Source organism: Colias croceus, chromosome 16, assembly GCF_905220415.1.
Source record: "Colias croceus chromosome 16, ilColCroc2.1".
In the NCBI taxonomy this organism is placed as follows: Eukaryota; Metazoa; Arthropoda; class Insecta; order Lepidoptera; family Pieridae; genus Colias; species Colias croceus.
The window spans coordinates 4,588,169-4,606,856 of record NC_059552.1 but is presented as its reverse complement, the minus strand read 5'-3'; the positions used below and the strand labels follow the sequence as shown (position 1 = coordinate 4,606,856).

General features: G+C 32.7%; 1 protein-coding gene across 4 annotated transcripts in view; it reads left to right on the top strand.

The window, feature by feature from the left end:
- The window catches only part of LOC123698540 (furin-like protease 1), a 160,956-nt gene that overhangs the window by 112,913 nt on the left and 29,355 nt on the right, over positions 1-18,688 (top strand). For all 4 annotated transcript variants that reach the window (XM_045645199.1, XM_045645200.1, XM_045645197.1 and 1 more), the window contains exons 3-6: positions 5,157-5,334; positions 6,940-7,103; positions 10,708-10,836; positions 15,021-15,186. In XM_045645199.1, the coding sequence (XP_045501155.1) occupies positions 5,157-5,334; positions 6,940-7,103; positions 10,708-10,836; positions 15,021-15,186 (637 nt within the window). The remainder of the gene's footprint in view (positions 1-5,156; positions 5,335-6,939; positions 7,104-10,707; positions 10,837-15,020; positions 15,187-18,688) is intronic.

Sequence of the window (18,688 nt, the reverse complement as noted above, 5' to 3'; positions counted from 1 at the left end):
TTAGGCAAGGAGATCACTTCTTTTTTCATATTCTGTAAATATTATCTGAGTCTGAGTATGTACTTAGATAATATAAAACATAACTTCCAAAACACATAATATATATGTCGATGTTCACTAAAAAGCAGAAATATTCCCCAAATATTTTTCAATTGAAATGCATTACACAACACTGCCACCTGCATTATTCAAGAAAACGTTGCTTCTACGACTATTTTGTCAGAAAAATGTCGTGTTTTTAAAATGCGGAAACATCAAACACCAAACTCTACAAAGTAACATGAAAGCTTAAAGGATTCAAACTTAAGACGATGTAAAGTAGTCGTTATACGTAATAGTCAAAGAGCTGTTTTAGACTTAACTCTCGTCAGTTTATGATATTATCATATTTTAATGTGTAGCAGAGTAGCTATTAGATATAAAATGACATTCATTTTATGATGAATGATTTATTATTATATATGCATTCTATGTGTATCAGGCATTTAAGAATAAAAAATTACGATAATATATTATCTGGTATAATTATACCTAAATGGAACATAATAATATATACGATTGACGTTGTACCATGCAAAAATCTTTATCATCATCACATATTTTTCGTGTAAACAAAATTTTCCATTAGGAAGAAAAAAATAGATTAATTCTTAGTTTCCCTCACCGGCTCTCCGACTACCAGCAGGTCATGCGTTGCCTCCAGGCTAGTCTTATAATAGAAGTGCGGTCTTTATGTCGCTATGTCAGCGTGCAATAATGACGGATGTGACTTGTTAGTATGCCCTGATTACAACAACACCACTTTTATATTTCTGCTTTCAAACAAACGGCGCTTATTAGCTAAATGCGTTTACGAGTTGAAGAAAATGAGAGAATTTTACAATGATACTTTACGTACTGAATATAAAATATAAAATTATCCAGAGACCGAAATATTACATGAGATAAAAATATAGTAAAGAAGGCCGATTAAAAATTACGTGTAAGAAATAAAAGATAATGATATCTTTTATTTCTTACACGTACCTACAAATAACTTAATTTTTTGTGAGATTAAATAATTCGAAAAAGAAACGTGAAAATATAAATATAAATATTTTTTTTCTGTTACTAACAAAATATAGTATGTTTAAAATATAAAGTTGTACAAAAACAATGTAACGAATGTTTTTGTACAGTTGTATAAAAACATTCGTGACTGAAAATAAAATACAGACTAAAGGATGTATGCAATCGAATAACGAGGGTGAGGTTAAAAATACGGACGATGTCACATACATCAGCTAGTGTGAAATAAACTTAAAAGCCGGTACCCGGGTAAAAGTCAAATAACGGATCCACAGGCCCTTTTCCGAGTGAATTCCTAATGAGGATGCGTAGCGCCTCTGGCAATACTAAAACATGTCGTAAATGAAAATATATGTGTACCTTTACGTACTTATAGGATAGGCTTTTTTGCTATTTTTTGTGCAAATCTTCATTATGTTGAAAACAAAACACTAACCAATATTTGAACGTTGTCGAATGGCATTTTAAACTTTCAAAAAACACGTTGTACGTTCAACATAAAAGCTTTGTGCTCGACAAATTCCTGCCTCAACAATAATTAATAACTTTAGCGGAATTCTCGTATAGGATATTTAAAGCCATTATTTTCCTCCTTACGCGAAACATTGTAGAGTACGTTTTAGTATTTAACGACACGTCCCCTTTTCCTCACTAAAATGTGTCACTTATTTTCTGCACTTCAGTGTTGCTATTAGAGGCTTTAATGGCCCACACCCTAAACTCTGTTTACATTGGAGTTACAATCTGGGAGTGTAGCTATCGTCTTTTTTCGCTCCACGTAATACGGGTCGCGAAGAGCCCGCAGCTACCTGAATAAAAGGACCCCTTACCTTTTATGTGCAGAACCCTACTTTAAAATGAATAGTTTTTACCAGGTTTTAACACGTACAAAAGTTCGTAGTCGTGTCAAACTACGGCAACTGCTATATACGATTTATCGAGGAAATATGTTTTGAAAGTAAAGTACGAAATACGTTTTGGGAGTTTGTTATCAAATTGGATATATTTTTCTTTGAAAACTTCTTCTTTATCTTTCCTGTAATAGAATGGACATATCCGTAAGTGATAAAGGACACTTTTTAACACAACATGACCGGATTTAGAGCAAAAGAGCAAAGTTATATAAAGTGGGAATCCGAAAAAATAATAAGAGTTAATTGCGGAACGCGAATAATGAAAATAATTTCCTCTTCTCAACTGCGGCACCTTTTCTTTGTCTCGAGGGAGCGAGCTTGAGTTATTGATCTATTTTCGATAGTGTGCACTCCACGTATTCTATAAATACATACTTGAGAAACGTGCAGTTCTGAATAAAATACGAATACTCTGAAAGTTTTAATAGTATAATATGTTTTTCAACTATTCGGAATGCTTCTGGAATGTGTTAGTTTATTTATTCCACAAAATATATCAGTAGTAGAAGGTTAGAAGTGTAGGTTCGAAACTGTAATTATTTTAAGTTATCTTCTGCTGAATTTTTTTTAACAATGTGTGCATATAATATATTAACGAACACGGTGAATCACAAAATATGAATTTATTTTTTTCTCTTCCCACTATAACGAGGCATATAAATCTTTGACGTCACGATTGTCTTAATTTCTCACCACAGTTGTCATACATCATAAAACCTTACATTTATAACAATCTCTTCATACAGCTGAAATACGTTTTAACGATGCCTCACATTCCTTATTACTCCATGTAACTGCGACTTTGCCAAGCTCAACCAATTTGAGCATCCCATATCACCTCATTATATTTTACGATATAAAACGAGCTTAATATGACAGGATTACATCGTATTTACTCCATATTTACCTTTAACTTTTTCAATACTGAATGTTCATTTTTGCGGATACGCATAAACTGAAATTTTTTGACATGTAGTTCGCGTAAAAAAAGCGTATCAATTCAGAGTTTTGTTTGATAAACAGATTTAATTGTTAAAGATGAACAAATAATCTCAATGAAACATTTGCAGGTTTCGAGCTCGAATTTCATTGTACTTGTATGCACAATATACAAAGTACAAATGTATTAAAAATCAACACGAATACAAATATGTTTTAGCTATCATTCAATCTGAAACTTTCAACAATTTTAATTAAAATATATTGTTATTGTATACAGTCAAGAGCTGAGATTTTTTTTAATAATATTTATACATAATCGGTTAGGTATATAACGTAAATATTTTGTATTATCAAAAAGCACTAGATATTTATAGAAGTATCGTAAATTTAATTTACCGCGGTTGGATGCGGAATGCGAAAATGGCCGTTACCTGAACTTTACGCTATGCTTTCATAAAAATACTGCGCTTAATTAACGCCAATAAGGCCTCATTAAGTAAGGAAAAACAGAAATTAAGTAGCTCCCAATGAATCCTTTATACAATTAAATAATTTTACCACCCTTTCGAAATATAGTTATTGTACATAATAAACAACCAGTATATATAATATGTACCTATAATTGAATTTCAAGATTTATTTTCCTTATTTATAAGGTAGAACACTGACCGGTGTAGTGCCTGTCTGTCCTAAGCAGACTTCTTAGGTAGTACAAAGGCTATTTTGAAATGTGTATAGTGAATGAAGTTATTTCATAATAAAATATTGTAACGGTAAATTAAATATTTTATTTCTTAGCACAAATTAGTGGTAATATTTTGAATTTAATAACAAAACATCCTAATATTTTTATTTGTGGAATTGTTATTCTTGTTATTTTCATTATTTTCACATAGTTAGATATTCCGTACTGATAACGGATACGGAACTGAGAACGGATAACTTCAAAAGCTCGAACATGATTGTTTACTTAGTAAAATCCCTTTGTACGTCATACATTGCACTTGTATGATGAACAAAGGGATCTTCCTTTTGGAATATTGTTCGTGAAAAATCAATGCTAGTTTAGTCGAGGTTTGAACAGTTTCAGAATTTCAATTGACCTAGTATCGTAAGCAGCTTTTTGCCTGTTTTATTTTTTGTCTAATAAGAGTCGGAATTAGTTTCGTAGCTAACGATGTATAGGTGTGTACCTACCTATTCTAAAAAAACCGGCCAAGTGCGAGTCGGGCTCGCGCACAAAGGGTTCCGTAGCAGCAAATATAATAAATTACAGTTAAATCAACCTATCTCAAAAACTATAAGAGATACTTTGATCAAACCAAAAATCGTTGAAAGAGTTAATTAGCATGCATCACCTCTATTTTTTTTAGAATTTTATACCCCGTAGTTATAAAAATAGAGGGGGGGGGACATACTTTTTACGACTTTGAGAGCTGATATCTCAAAAACCGTTCACTTTAAGAAAAATGTTTTTTAGAAAACTTTATATCATTTTAAAAGACCTTTCCATTGATACCCCACACGGGTATGTACATCGAAAAAAAAAATTTCATCCCTCAGTTACATGTATGGGGGGCCCCACCCCCAATTCTTTTTTTTACTATTTAGTGTCATATTTTTGTAGCGGTTCATACAACACATATTCCCATCAAATTTCATCACTGTAGTACTTATAGTTTCCGAGTAAATCGGCTGTGACAGACGGACAGACGGACAGACGGACAGACGGACATGACGAAACTATAAGGGTTCCGTTTTTGCCATTTTGGCTACGGAACCCTAAAAAATCATAACGTATTTATCACTACTCTTAAACCTTTTATTTGAAACTAGCTTACCGCCCGAGGCTTCGCCCGCTTTGTCTAAAACCTAATAAATTATATACTAAAACCTTCCTTTTGAATCACTCTATCTATTAAAAAAACCGCATCAAAATCCGTTGCGTAGTTTTAAAGATTTAAGCATACAAAGGGACATAGGGACAGAGAAAGCGACTTTGTTTTATACTATGTAGTGATGTTTCAGCTTAACTGAAAGGCATCGTGATTTCGTATTGGTAATATCGATATCAAGATTAATATTTAACTCATATCTTGGCCAGAGCAAAAGTTGAAATTAAATTTATAGTCGATTGTTAGCGTTCTTACAGCGTGATTATACGTCCATATTTCATAGTTTTGTTCTTCAATATACAACCAATATCACTCTAATTATCTTCCTCTTTTCCAGATATTCGATAATTACTTCCACTTCCATCACAATTCCGTGTCGCGGCGGTCGCTGTCACCAGCCGATGACCACCATGGCAGACTGAAGTCCGACTCCAGGGTCAGGTGGGCGAAACAACAGAAAATACTGTCGAGAAAGAAGAGAGATCTCATCACAATACCAGAAAGTTTTTCTACAGGTTAGATGAGTTTTCTTATTTATTATTGTACTTGTAAATGTTTTATTATAGCTAAGCGTTGTTTAGCATTGTCTTTCTATTGAACAAAGGGTATATTATGAAAACTACATGACATGCGATTGCAGACTAATCAATCCATACTTAATCCATACTAATATTATAAATGCGAAAGTAACTCTGTCTGTCTGTCTGTTACTCAATCACGCCTAAACTACTGAACTAATTTTCATGAAATTTGTTATGGAGATATTTTGATACCCGAGATATGGGATATGGGCTCTTTTTATCCCGGGAAAATGACCTAATCCCGGAAATCCCTCGGGAACGGGAACTATGCGGGTTTATCTTTGACTGCGCGGGCGAAGCCGCATGCGGAAACCTAGTATTTTTAATAAATGTGAAATGTGGAATATTTACACAACGAATGGTTGGTATTCGTGGTACAAAAAATAATAAGATAATTTGAAATGTCTCATAAGCTCGCTCCATAAAAGTTTATTAAAATGATGTAAAGGGTCTCTATGGACGATGAGTGAGAGAAAAATGCAAGTTTTAATAAATATTCTGCGAATCTCGATTTTTTCACTGACTCTGTTTGTGCTCATTAACCTATTTAAGATATGAGTGATGTGTGCTTACTTTCATTAAAGCTACCGCTTCAAGTTTAATTATGAGCCGAGATAACCTACCTAGAAATTGCATTACAGTATTATTATCTTCGCAATTAGCACATTAGCTCTAGTTACCATTTATAATTGTTTGTTATTAAATTAATAACATGAGCTTGATACACACTCATTGACTTTGAGGTCAATTTATATTGTTACAAAAATAAAACGGAAAGTGTAATTAAGGATGGTCTTCTGTGACGTTTAAATAAAGAGTACAATAATTATAATTAGTTATAAATATATAATAATAGAAATTGGAGTAGAATTACCTGTATTAATTAGATATAAATTTTTTTAATTAAAAATACTGGATAACTGAAGAGCACTCTGCAAGAGAGGCCCTTAGAAGCGCAACGAACCTGACTTTGTTTAAATCAAGAGCAGAAATGTAGAAAGTGTTTTGAAAACAGCACAGTTAAGTAGAGAACGCAAATAGGTAAATAGCCGGTTGACCTAGATACCCTGACTCCGTAAGTTGGCTGAAGTTCAAGACCAACAACCTTTGTTCCATTTCAGTGGGAATTCTTTGTCACAGAAGATTACTTTTATACTGTCTCCAACTTTACAAGTGTTTGCACTGTTTTGTATTCACGCATTAGTATGCCGTGTAAAAATACCCGTAATAGCTTGTAAGGAAAATGAATCTGCTCCTCAGTTAGTTAAAAATGTGAAAAATAATATTAATTACAGTCGTCGCAAATTATAATTGAACTGTAATGTATCAAATGATTTATTTAATTGCCTACAACATTTGCGTATTCCCTTATTAAAAGTGATAATTGCCTAAAAGCTAAAAAAAATATATCCAATGTCTGAAAAAGGTGGAAATCACATTACCAACATACAGGTATTGTAAAATTTAAATTTTTATATTTTTGTGCCTATTTCCGCTGTTAACAAGTTCAACCGATACATTGCTCATACATTTTCGCAGCTGAAACCAAATCATCAGCAGCGGTTCCTTCTCCATCATCAGCAACCAAAAGGGATGCGGGGTCCAAAAGAGAGCTTCAACACACAAGGGTGAAAGGCAGGCCGCGGTCTGCTGACTATAGACTAATGTTCAACGACCCTAAGTGGCCTTATATGTGGTACTTGGTAAGTAGTCAGTTTAATACCCATTAATAATATTTTAGTAGCGCCACTATCATCTATATATTTGTTACATAACCCTGTAATTTGGTTTAGCTTATTATTACGTTATTTAATTAAAAACAGCTTTATAATAAGAATATTAATATGTTCTTATTATACGTGATGTTTTGTTTGCAAGCCCTTTTGCATATTTTACTAAAAGTATTTATTTCAATTATAATATATAAAATGTGACGATATTTATATTTTGAATTTGTATAGGTTTTAGTGCATCAATGCTTTATTATGCTTCAAATAATAATCACTACCTCAGCATAAAGGCTCCTTTATCCCCTTTACCTATTACTTTAGAGAAACTGTCAAAGGAATAGATGAATGCTTGATAATAAAGGACATGATTCTGCTGTAGTATTATTTCATTTTATTCACAAACCGAGATCTTCAGAAATACAGCATCAGGACAGACACAATTTGCTTCATTTGAATTTATATAATTCTGCAATCTTCGTGGGTTCCTAACGTTTATTCTGATTATTTAGTTTAGTTTAATTAAAAATAGTCATGCTCTTATATTTTCAGTTGATTTAAACTGTTTTAAAAACTTATTCTAAACATTTTCCCATCATAAGTAGCTGTAGTGCTTTTTACTGCCAAGGTCTTTAATGTACAAATTCATTTAATTTGTTCTTCTTAATCTAGGTATTTTATTTCTAAAGATATGTTTTCTAGAAAGAACTGAACTGAAAGACTGAAGAGATTGTAAAAATTATACCTACGCAAGTATGTTAATCAAAAAGTTATCCTTGTATAAATAATTCATATCAGCGAGCTATCAATACGATATTTCATTGTATATGTATGTCACACGTCCAAATCAAAAAGGATAAACGTGGACTGCAAATTCAATACGCAAAAGCCACACTGATTTTCCATCGGCTTAATACATTGACTGAAATAAGCCTCACCTGAATATACATGGAAATCAGATACACGTGTCGAATTGGTGGCTCGAAACCATAAGCATGTAGCGCGAAATATAAAGAATAGACAATCATTTAATGTTACAATGAGTGAGGGAATCAACTGAATTCATATTATAATAATGTAACCGAGTCGATTGTATAGCCCTAAATACGGTTCTTTTTTAATATTAATGTGAAGCTATTAAATAAAAGATTGTTAATGACGTGAAAATTTTCCTAAATGAACTAGGTACTAGGTAACCATAAACATACAAATAGGATAAATTAAATAAAGTACCCATTTTAACATCCGTTATACCTTTCTTCTAGCGTGTACTTCCACAATTATTTTCCATCCCGTATTTTACTCTTGAAGTTTAAGCTCTTTTGGTGTGAACACGTAACATATGTTTACAAACATATATTTGCGCTGTAACATTATAGGGGATTCCATATTAACATAAATGGTTTATCTATTATCCGTCTAGTGGTCTAATGTTATAATTCGGAAAGTTTGACGTGGATGAGACGTGTTTGTTTCTCTTTAAGGCTATTAATCTTTAACTTTAAAGTCTAACAAATTATTCAATTGCACTAAAAATTACAGAAAAAGTCGTAATTTTCACAGTAGGTACATATTTTTCATGCGTTTATATTCAATGGAAGCTAGCATATAACACAAACTACATGCTTCTTAATATTACTAAACCTAGTAAAAGTCATATAAGTACATACATTAGTCTCTGCATTAGTTCTGCTGATCCTACATCTAAAATAATGTCTCTTGATGGCTACTGAGACACTTTCCCATTAAAAATGATTGTTATGACCAGCAATCAAGTTCTGCACGAGCAATGACCAACGAGGCAGTAAACCATCTTTTTAATCAGCGTTACGTAGATTAAATCGCGTGTATACAAAACTGAAGGTAACTCTGATTAGTATCTTGTACATGGTACATGAAAGTGACTTGTTGTCTAAAAGGTAATTTTCCACCTCATTACCCACCTGTTTTCTCGTAATGAAGATCTTCTCATCTCCGACCTTTGCCTCCATTTACTAAATGTTAACGTTAGGAGTGTTTAGATGTTTGATAAACGTATAATTTTCTCGGCTAATTAATCGAGTTATACACGCTGTGCGCTCATTAAAAGCTTATTTTAGATCATATCTTTTGATGCCGCGTTCAGAGTCGTGCTCACGTTTCAGTGTATTGAAAATTATTTATTCAAATTATGTTTATTTCTCTTGGATTGTATAGAGAGGATATTATGTAATCTGCCTATGTTATAGAGACTTTACTTACTTATCGTTATAATTGAATAGTCTAATATATTTATTATAAAGGCGAAAGTTTGTATGGATGTATGGATGTATGGATTTTTGTTACTCTTTCACGTAAAAACTACTGAACCGATTACAATGAAATTTAGCACACATATAGAGGGTAACTTGGATTAACACATAGGATAGTTTTTATCCCGGAAATCCCACGGGAACGGGAACTATGCGGGTTTTCCTTTGCAAACGCGGGCGAAGCCGCGGGCGGAAATCTAGTATAGAATAAATAGTTCTTAGCATAATATTATATGTAGGCATTTTAATATTAACACATAGTAATTAACATGTCCTTAATTATACTATCAACTTCAATGAGACATTCAGTTAATCCTTTTTACTTTTAATAATTGTGTGCTTTAGCATTATGCAATCTAGCCTATTATCTACAGATTATTGTAAATAAGACTCAGAAACATAATATTATAAAAGCATTTGAATTCAAAACCATCCGAAATTAACATGTTAGAATGAACATTGATATTATAATTAACTTCCAATGTTTTTCATAATAATCTATACAAAATAATAAAATTCTATTTAACCAACACTCATTTATAAATATGAAACACTTGTTACATCCTACCCTACAGCAAAGATTAAAGACTAATAAGAGAGATTCGCTGATAACAAAGATGACGTGAGATATTGCTCTGTGATTGCAAAATTATCGCCTTCATGAACTAATGAATTACAGGAGTATCCACTGCGTAATATATTAACTAAAGACGTAGTTCTATAATTGCCTCACAGTAATGGATGTGCTACAGTTTATCTTGTCGTATAGTACAATTAATTAAAGTAACAGTGCAGTCACATTAATAATATAGGTAATAAAAGATAAATCTATTGTAAGAAAGTAAGAACTTATGTTTTATTATACTATGCCTACTACCTACTATTTATGAAATGAACAATTTGTATAAGGAAACGAATAATTAAAAAAAACTAAATATGCATCAATGAAATAATTCATATAGAATCATATTAATAGCTACAAATTATGGTAAAAATAATACCCAATCTTAAATGCTCTGTATATGATTAAATTTATTAAAACCTATAACTATTTGTATGGATATTAGTTTTAAAAACACTGAAAGGAGGTTGACATCTATAATTTTTAAAACGCTGGCCGTTAAGAAGATGATTAAAACAACAGAAGAAGCACATAATGTTCTATTTTTAAATAAGCCGCGAACTGCGCGCAATATTAAAACAAAAACAGTATTGTTAACTCTGTTAATTACGTTTAGTTCCAAATTTAAGATTTATTGTTATAGTTTGTTGCATTTTTATTTTTTTAGAACCGAGGTGGTGGATTAGACATGAACGTAATGCCGGCGTGGCGGGAAGGCATCACTGGTCGAGGTGTAGTCGTCACTATATTGGATGACGGACTGGAGACGGATCATCCAGATTTAATAGCCAACTACGTAAGTACAAAATTGTTATTATTAACTATTGAGGCCAATGACCTATTTTACTAGTAGACGCGGCATACGCCAACATCATTGCACTAAAAAACAGCGTAATTAATACATACATACTTACTAACGCATTATCACCAATACAGTTGTTCTCTCTTTCACTCTCATGCACGAGACATAATACATGTCTCACTCATGTACTTAGTAATAACAACTGCCGATTAAAATATAAAAAGAACGTCCAGCCACGACGCTGAATGGTGCGTGACTAAGTGAAACTCGGGCACTTAGCTGAGTTTTTTCTTGCCAAAATATAGAGCAGGTAACGTATCTAGCTTTTTTATATATCATAGATTGAGGCTCATTGTTTTTTTTTTTTATAAAACAAAAAATAATCGAATAAAAATCTTTAATAAAGCTATGCTATCAAAGCTTTTAGAAAACATATTTTTTACTGCTATCAAAGAAATTTGATACCAGTTAAACAATTTTCATCTCACCCATAAACTGATACGACAATTCCAATGGAAAAATTCGGCGACTCTAAATCTTTTCGGTTGTTGACGAGACCAGCCGGAACAAACGAGGTAAAAGGATTTACAAAAACAAAACTTGTATTTTTCCAACCGTGATATGCTGCCAACGTAATTTTAAATCAAAATTTAAATGTGAAACAAAGATTTTCTGTATAACGTTGAAGTGCAATATTTTATGTTACAAGAAAAAGCTTTCCTTGTTCATCTTCCGTTTCAAAATTCTAAGTAAAATTACTGTAGATATGTTATTATGTAGATATTATTTATCGTTTTAATGATAAGAAAAGAATATTAATACTCCATTTCATGTAGATACTAGGTACATTATTAAAAATTCGACACGTCCTATCGTTAAAATCGTGAAAGTATGTACACTCACCGGCACGGAATCTTGGCCACTGCAAATTTTTGCGTAAAATAACACTATTTCTTTTCTACTACAAAATTTAATAAAAATTTAATCAAAACTAGTTACTTTAATGTTTTTACTAACTTTTAGTAATAATTGGAAGTTAATAAGAAGTACTACCGAGTAGATATGAATTAAACAAGAATTTACGCTTTTCCTGTGAAATTTAAATGATTTCTTAAAAAATGCTAAAAAATTAGAAAGAACGTTTCCATAAAAAAAATTGAACCTTTTAATAAAGGGTGTTTCCTTCTCTTGCCTTAAACACTGTTTGCATCCAGTCTGGCATACTCTAGAAGACATTTTTGGAGACCACTTGAGCTATAGTGTACCAAACGGCCCCAGCTGTATTTCTAAGCTCATCTAACATTAGTGCTGGGTTGGAATCGAACTTTATGTTTCTTTTAAGCATGTCCCAGATGTGTTCTATTGGATTAAGATCCGGGCTACGAGCTGGCCACTCCAATTTTTCAATAATAACCTCTTGAAGGTACTCTTATACGTATCGTACGACACGCGGACGTGCGTTATAGTGTATAAGTAGCAAATTTTCTTCTCTGATAAACCTGTAATAGGGCTGAAAATGTTCCTGGAGAATTTCCTCGATGTACCTGATCAAATTTAAGCCATTATCTACGATAAATAACTCCGTGCGAGCATCGGAACTTATACCTCCCCATACCATTATTGACCCTCCATGAAAAATCGCATTTTGAGTGTGGTGATGTGTGAAAACCTCTCTTCTCGTCTCCTCTATACTGACTGTTGGCTATCAGAAGCTCGTAAAGTGCCTTAGCAGCCATCTGTGAACACCTCACGAGCGCACTGGCTGTGGGTCCAGTTTTCATGTTCTCGTGCAAAACGAAGACGTGCTTCTCTGTGATGTCTGAGGAGTTCTGGACGGCGTGCTGGTCTGAAAACCTTCAAATTAACTTCTTTCATTAGTCTTCTCACCGATTGCTCACTCACATTTATTATCCTGGTGTTTTAGAGCCGGTGGCGTATCCTAAAAACTGTCAGAAAGCCATTTCTGAGTATCTCTCGAACAATAAACGGGTCTTCTCGAGCTGATGTGCACCTCACACCTTCATTTCCTGGTCTGCACATGTGGCTGCCAGTTTCCTGGTATCTTCTCCATGCATAGTGCATCGCTGAACGAGGTACGTACTGTACATTAGGTACTTTACGTTGCGGCAGTCATTGGTCTAACATTGTGATGGCCTGAGTAGGTTGTTCAGATGTTAATGGCATTTTTAATTGTTTGTTATGATCATTGACTACAGTACAACAATAACAATATCTTAAAACGGCATAAAAGATATCGAAAAAAGTTTAAAACGAACAATTCGTAACTTCGGCTTAACCGCACAAATCACAAATTTCGAATAACTCTTCAAAAGTGGCAAAAGATTATTCTCAAACTCAATGATTTCTTACCATAAAATTAAACAAATAATATGTTAACATATCTGCATACAAAAAAATCGTGAAAAACACTTCAAACTTTTTTTATAGGCAAATTTGTAAGTGGCCAAGATTCCGTGCCGGTGAGTGTATTTTCAAAACATTCATTCATACTTATACGTGCAGCTTTGTTCGATTTAAATTGTACTGAGTTTAACATAGAATTACTATTCAGATAGTGCATATTCAGATAGTGCATGTCTAATAACTAAATGGACATCGCCTAGAAATTACTGCACATTTAGAACATAAGTCCGAATGCAGTCATTTGGTCGAACGTACGTATCCAAATTGGCTTTTTGCTCAAAGTTTAACTTCTGTGCCACAAAACCTCCTGTACCAAATTGCTATATCTCTTTAGTATTGGTCAACGTATTTTGATGATATTATGCTAATAGAATGTACACAAAACTGTTGTTTAATTAATAACGTGTTCTATAAAATAAGGAAAAAATGGAATATAAAAAAGGAAAAATCACTTTTATTAAAAGCAAACTATTTCTGGCGCCAAGCATAATAAAATTGTTCCTATGGGGGTTCTATATTTCCAAATGCGAAACTGTGAGCTAACATAGAGATAAAACTCTAATAGAACGAAACTCGTTCACTTATCTTTACGTACAGATTGCAGTTTTGTTGTTCAAATTCCCACTGCCGCTATGCTGACATTTCGCTTTGTACAATTTGAACTTAATGGACTTTTATCGATTTTCGTTTAAAGAATCCGAATATATCCCAGATGAAATCTACTGCGCGATTACTGTTTGTTCAATCAAAATAGGTACTGTTTGGTATAATATTGTTGTTTGTGGATTTAAATAATAGACTTTATTGTCATTAATTTTAATCTTTACATTTAGGTTTCTAGAAATAAGTAGGTAGGTCTTATTAAATAGACCTACATATTTCTATATCAAATTTTGAATTTAATATTTAATAATTTTAAGTTTATATAAAGGCAGAGCGGTTAGAGCAATTTATTATGTAGAAAAGCGCGATCGATATCTTTTCTTCATAAGATTCATTTTACCCAAATATTTTCTTTAATAAAAGCGAAGATCCATGTCACGGTCCCATCATCAACTTTTACTTCGTTATTGCATAAAAAATAACAAGACGAAGACATGAGCCCACACAATGCTATCATGACTTATTCAAAGATGCACCGTTTGATTATCAAAACAATGAAAGTGATGAAGGTTTCTCTGAATGCAAGCCGTTAGCTGATACTTCCAGAATCGGACGTATAAATGATCGCTTTTACCATCCGATATCATGAATATTCTCTTGTGAGCAGGAATATATTTTCACTGGCTCTGCGAGTTATACGTCTCGTTCTGGTGAAGTTGTGAACGCCTCGATTTATGCCTGTTTTACGGTTTCGCATAACTGCAAGAACTATCGTGTAGTTCGGTAACAGGATATGGACGTTGTAAATTATTTTAGTTGTGACATACGATACAAAGCGTATTGTGTATGATAAGTTTGTTTAAATTACAAGATTTAAAGTGTTTCTTTTTATGTGAATGGATCCTCAGTCCTCACGGTGTATGTTTATTGTAACTTTAAGGAAATGATAAGGCATCTACGAATATTTATTTTATTTTATGAGCGTTACTTGGTGCTGCTTAATGCTGGCCTTAAATACCGTTGTCGTTTTTCACAAGATAATCAAACTTATTGAAATATGCGAAGATCTCCAGTACCTACTCTTCATACTGAATTATCTTCCGTATTATGTACAAACGTTTGTCGTTTTGTAAATTACATCTTTTTCCCAGGATCCAATGGCATCATACGACGTGAACTCGCACGACTCGGACCCGCAGCCGCGCTACGACATGATCGACTCCAACCGGCACGGCACGCGCTGCGCCGGCGAGGTGGCCGCAACTGCTAACAACTCGCTGTGTGCTGTCGGTGTGGCGTATCAGGCTAGTGTTGGGGGTGAGTGGTTAATTCCTTTCAGTAGTTGGTACATGCTTAGGGTTCAATGACGTCATACAACGGGATCTCGTACTTCTCGGATCCGCATCGGTAAGACATACAATACATTATAAAGGCAGAAGACCAATCCTGTCACATGAATACAGATGTATTGTTGAATTGCGTTGGGTATGAAATCTGATACATACGAAAAACTTTAAAAACATACATAAAAATGTATATGTCAGTTCTATAGTTTAGAGACACACTAATACTAACTAATACATTACATTTCAAAGTGTAGTATTTCAAGTTTCAATAGCACACACGTACCTATCTGATGTCCAATTAACCTCCACGTCATAATTTAATCGCGCTAAGGTCCTGTTAATGTTATTGCAATTAATGTGGTAATTAACTGCGGTACACATACATATGTATTTATAATGCTACCGTATTTATTATTAATGCTAATATTATAAGATAAATATTATTTCATTAGCTTTCCCTATAATTACGTATTTGAATTAACAGACGATTAACACGTTTTGGGCTAATTTAAATTGCTATTTACATATGAATTATCTCTTCACGTATTTTTTATATTTTCACTAGGGCTCTTAATGGGCTCGAAATTTAAATAATTAGTTATTTAAAATGTATAATGAATCAATCGTCTACAGGACGTGTGAGCTAAATAATGCATTGGCAATCGCAATGGGCATCCGTGGTTCACATTCCGGTCAGGGCAATTATTTTGTTTGACCAGCAATTAAAATTACTATTGTTAGTTTCACAGATCTTAATCCTAATACAATGTAGCTTTTCTGTGTTTCAGTTTTTGAAGATTTACCTATTCAATTGTCCCCATAAATAATTATAAGAAAAATTCGGGAAATTTTTATTTCAAGAAATATTGAGCAGCATCATTGGAAGCATTGTTGTCAATAATATCAAGTAGATGTTACATATTAATATACAATCAATCCAATTTGCACGAACAGACGGTGCCACTATTACTATATAGTATATATTATACGCATAAGGACAACTGCCAGTCCCTGGACTGTGACACTATTGTTAATTACGTGAGAATTAAACTAATTGGACCATTCGGTTGATATGTTACGAGTCTGTTGTGGACCAGCACAATGGGGACCATATCAATATTAATTATATTCAGACAGGAACTTGTTAATTAAGTACCTATTATATTTACTTATAAAAGTTTCAGGGACGAACGTCCTGTGGGTAATAGTTATGGTTTTGGTATAATTTGCTGAAAATTACATTATTAAACTTGATTCTATTCCATTAGATTTTACCAATGTGTCTTGTACTAACATAAATATATCGTAGTAAACGATGCCAAAACCTAAATATTTAAGGTTCTAAGCGCCTCTTAAAATAAGTGCTATCATGTCAAAGATCCTCTAAAAGACGGGTAACATATGAACAACAGGAAAAAAGCTCGTAAAAGCACAACCGCGTGTATGTTGCGAAGATGCCGACGCTGCATCGCTCCTACATGTTTATTAATTTATGATAATTCGGCTTTAACGCCGCAGTTATTCCGGTATCTCCTGAAATTATGCAAATTAATTCCCCCGTTTTGTGAGATGAGAGCACTAAACATTTATAAACACCTCTTTATAGGGTTATCTTGGTTCAAGGAGTTGCCCGTTAAATTAATACCAGATCTAATTATATTGACCAATTTATTTGCATATATTCTGCTTGTGGTTTTTATTAGAATAAATTGCTTTGATACTTTTGCGTTATTTTTATTCTGGATGTTGTTATAAAGTATGTATTATTCAATATCGGTTATAACATTCCAATTATATTCACGAATTTATTTATAAAATTCTGCTTGTGGTTATTATTAGAATAATTTATTATAATTCTTTGTTATTTTTATACGTAGCTGTTATAAGCTATGTTTTTCTAATTACTGTTTATACATTAAAATTAATACTTTAAAGTTATTTAAAAGAGCCATAGATTATGAAAAATTATTATTAAAAATATGTTGTAGGTAACTCCGATTTTTTAAAACTAGTTGGTATTCAGCTAAAAGAGAATAGTTTTTCTCTCGGGTATAAAACGGTGATTTCACTGAAAAGTCATATATAATAAATAGCGTAACCTAGCAAACGCTTTGGGCAAAAGCAATATTCTAAACGGGAAAAGGTTAAGCTATCACCATACAATCGTTATATGCGAAACTCACAAACCTTTTTGTTTGAAAGTGTTTATGATAAATACTTCGTATCTTATAAATTTACTATAAAATAAAAATGGTAATATGCTCATACATAATACTATAAAAGTCAATTTTAATGGAACAAAAAATATAATCATAATATTCTATTTCGCACGTCAACATCGTCGTCTAGGTTTTGGCACATTTCACGAATTCTCAGGAGTGACAAGTATTTACTTCCAGGTGACCTGTTTTCGTGTTCATGATTTATTTTGGGATAACAATATCACGCCAATTAGAACAAAATAGTTACAGTAACAAGTTAATATTCAATTACAATTTATTGAATTATTTGTGACAATACACATAATTATATTGTAGAATACGAATGGCGATAATGATTTAGTTATTTAATATGGTTATATTAATATTGTATATTGTTATTTAATATGGTTATGCACGAGAGCCTAATACAATTCCTTAATTAATTAATTAGCTGTTAAATTAGATTTTAGTTTGTAAATTGGATTCATAATAGCATCGAGTAGCAAAACAACCATTCGTATGCAATTAAATTTGCATAATTAGAAATTTGCAGGTTAATAAAGACATTTGGGAGTGTACCAAATGTATATCAACTCATTACATTAAATAGGTATTTGCATTAATACTATGAGGCTGGCTTGAGTGTAAGGTCTCCTTCTATATTTGGAAGTTAATCACATGATTCCAGTCGACTTAACTCAATAAAGAACGAAGCGTTATTGCCGATCAAAATAGATCGAAATAACAGTGATATTCCATTATATTCCGCTTTTAACAGATTATGTTTCTATTTAAATATCGTTGTTGTAATTGAATTTCTGCGAATAGCAAACAAAATCATATTTTAATACGTTCAAATTAATTAATATTAATTGAACTAAAAACCAAAAGCCATAAATCTCGCCCTTTAAGAATTGACCGCGGGTGGTTTTGCGATGAATCTTTAATGTAAGCCTGATTGAATATTCCAATAGTCCGATCAAAGAATATTCAATTTCATCGAGTCGAACCTCGTAAAACCTTAGACGAGTATTAAGTGATCAATTAACAAGTTCTTGAATAACGTCCATTGTAATGTAATCAAAAATTAATTAATTTCGTTAAACTTTAACTTGAGGGATAAAATGTCGTAATTCGCGTAATTTACTGTTTTAAACCATTGAGATATACATATGGAGACGACACCGCCTACATCACTTATGTTCCGCTCAACATACGCCATATGGCATAACTGCTTGCTCATTTTTTATTTGTTTTGAAGTGAAACGCATC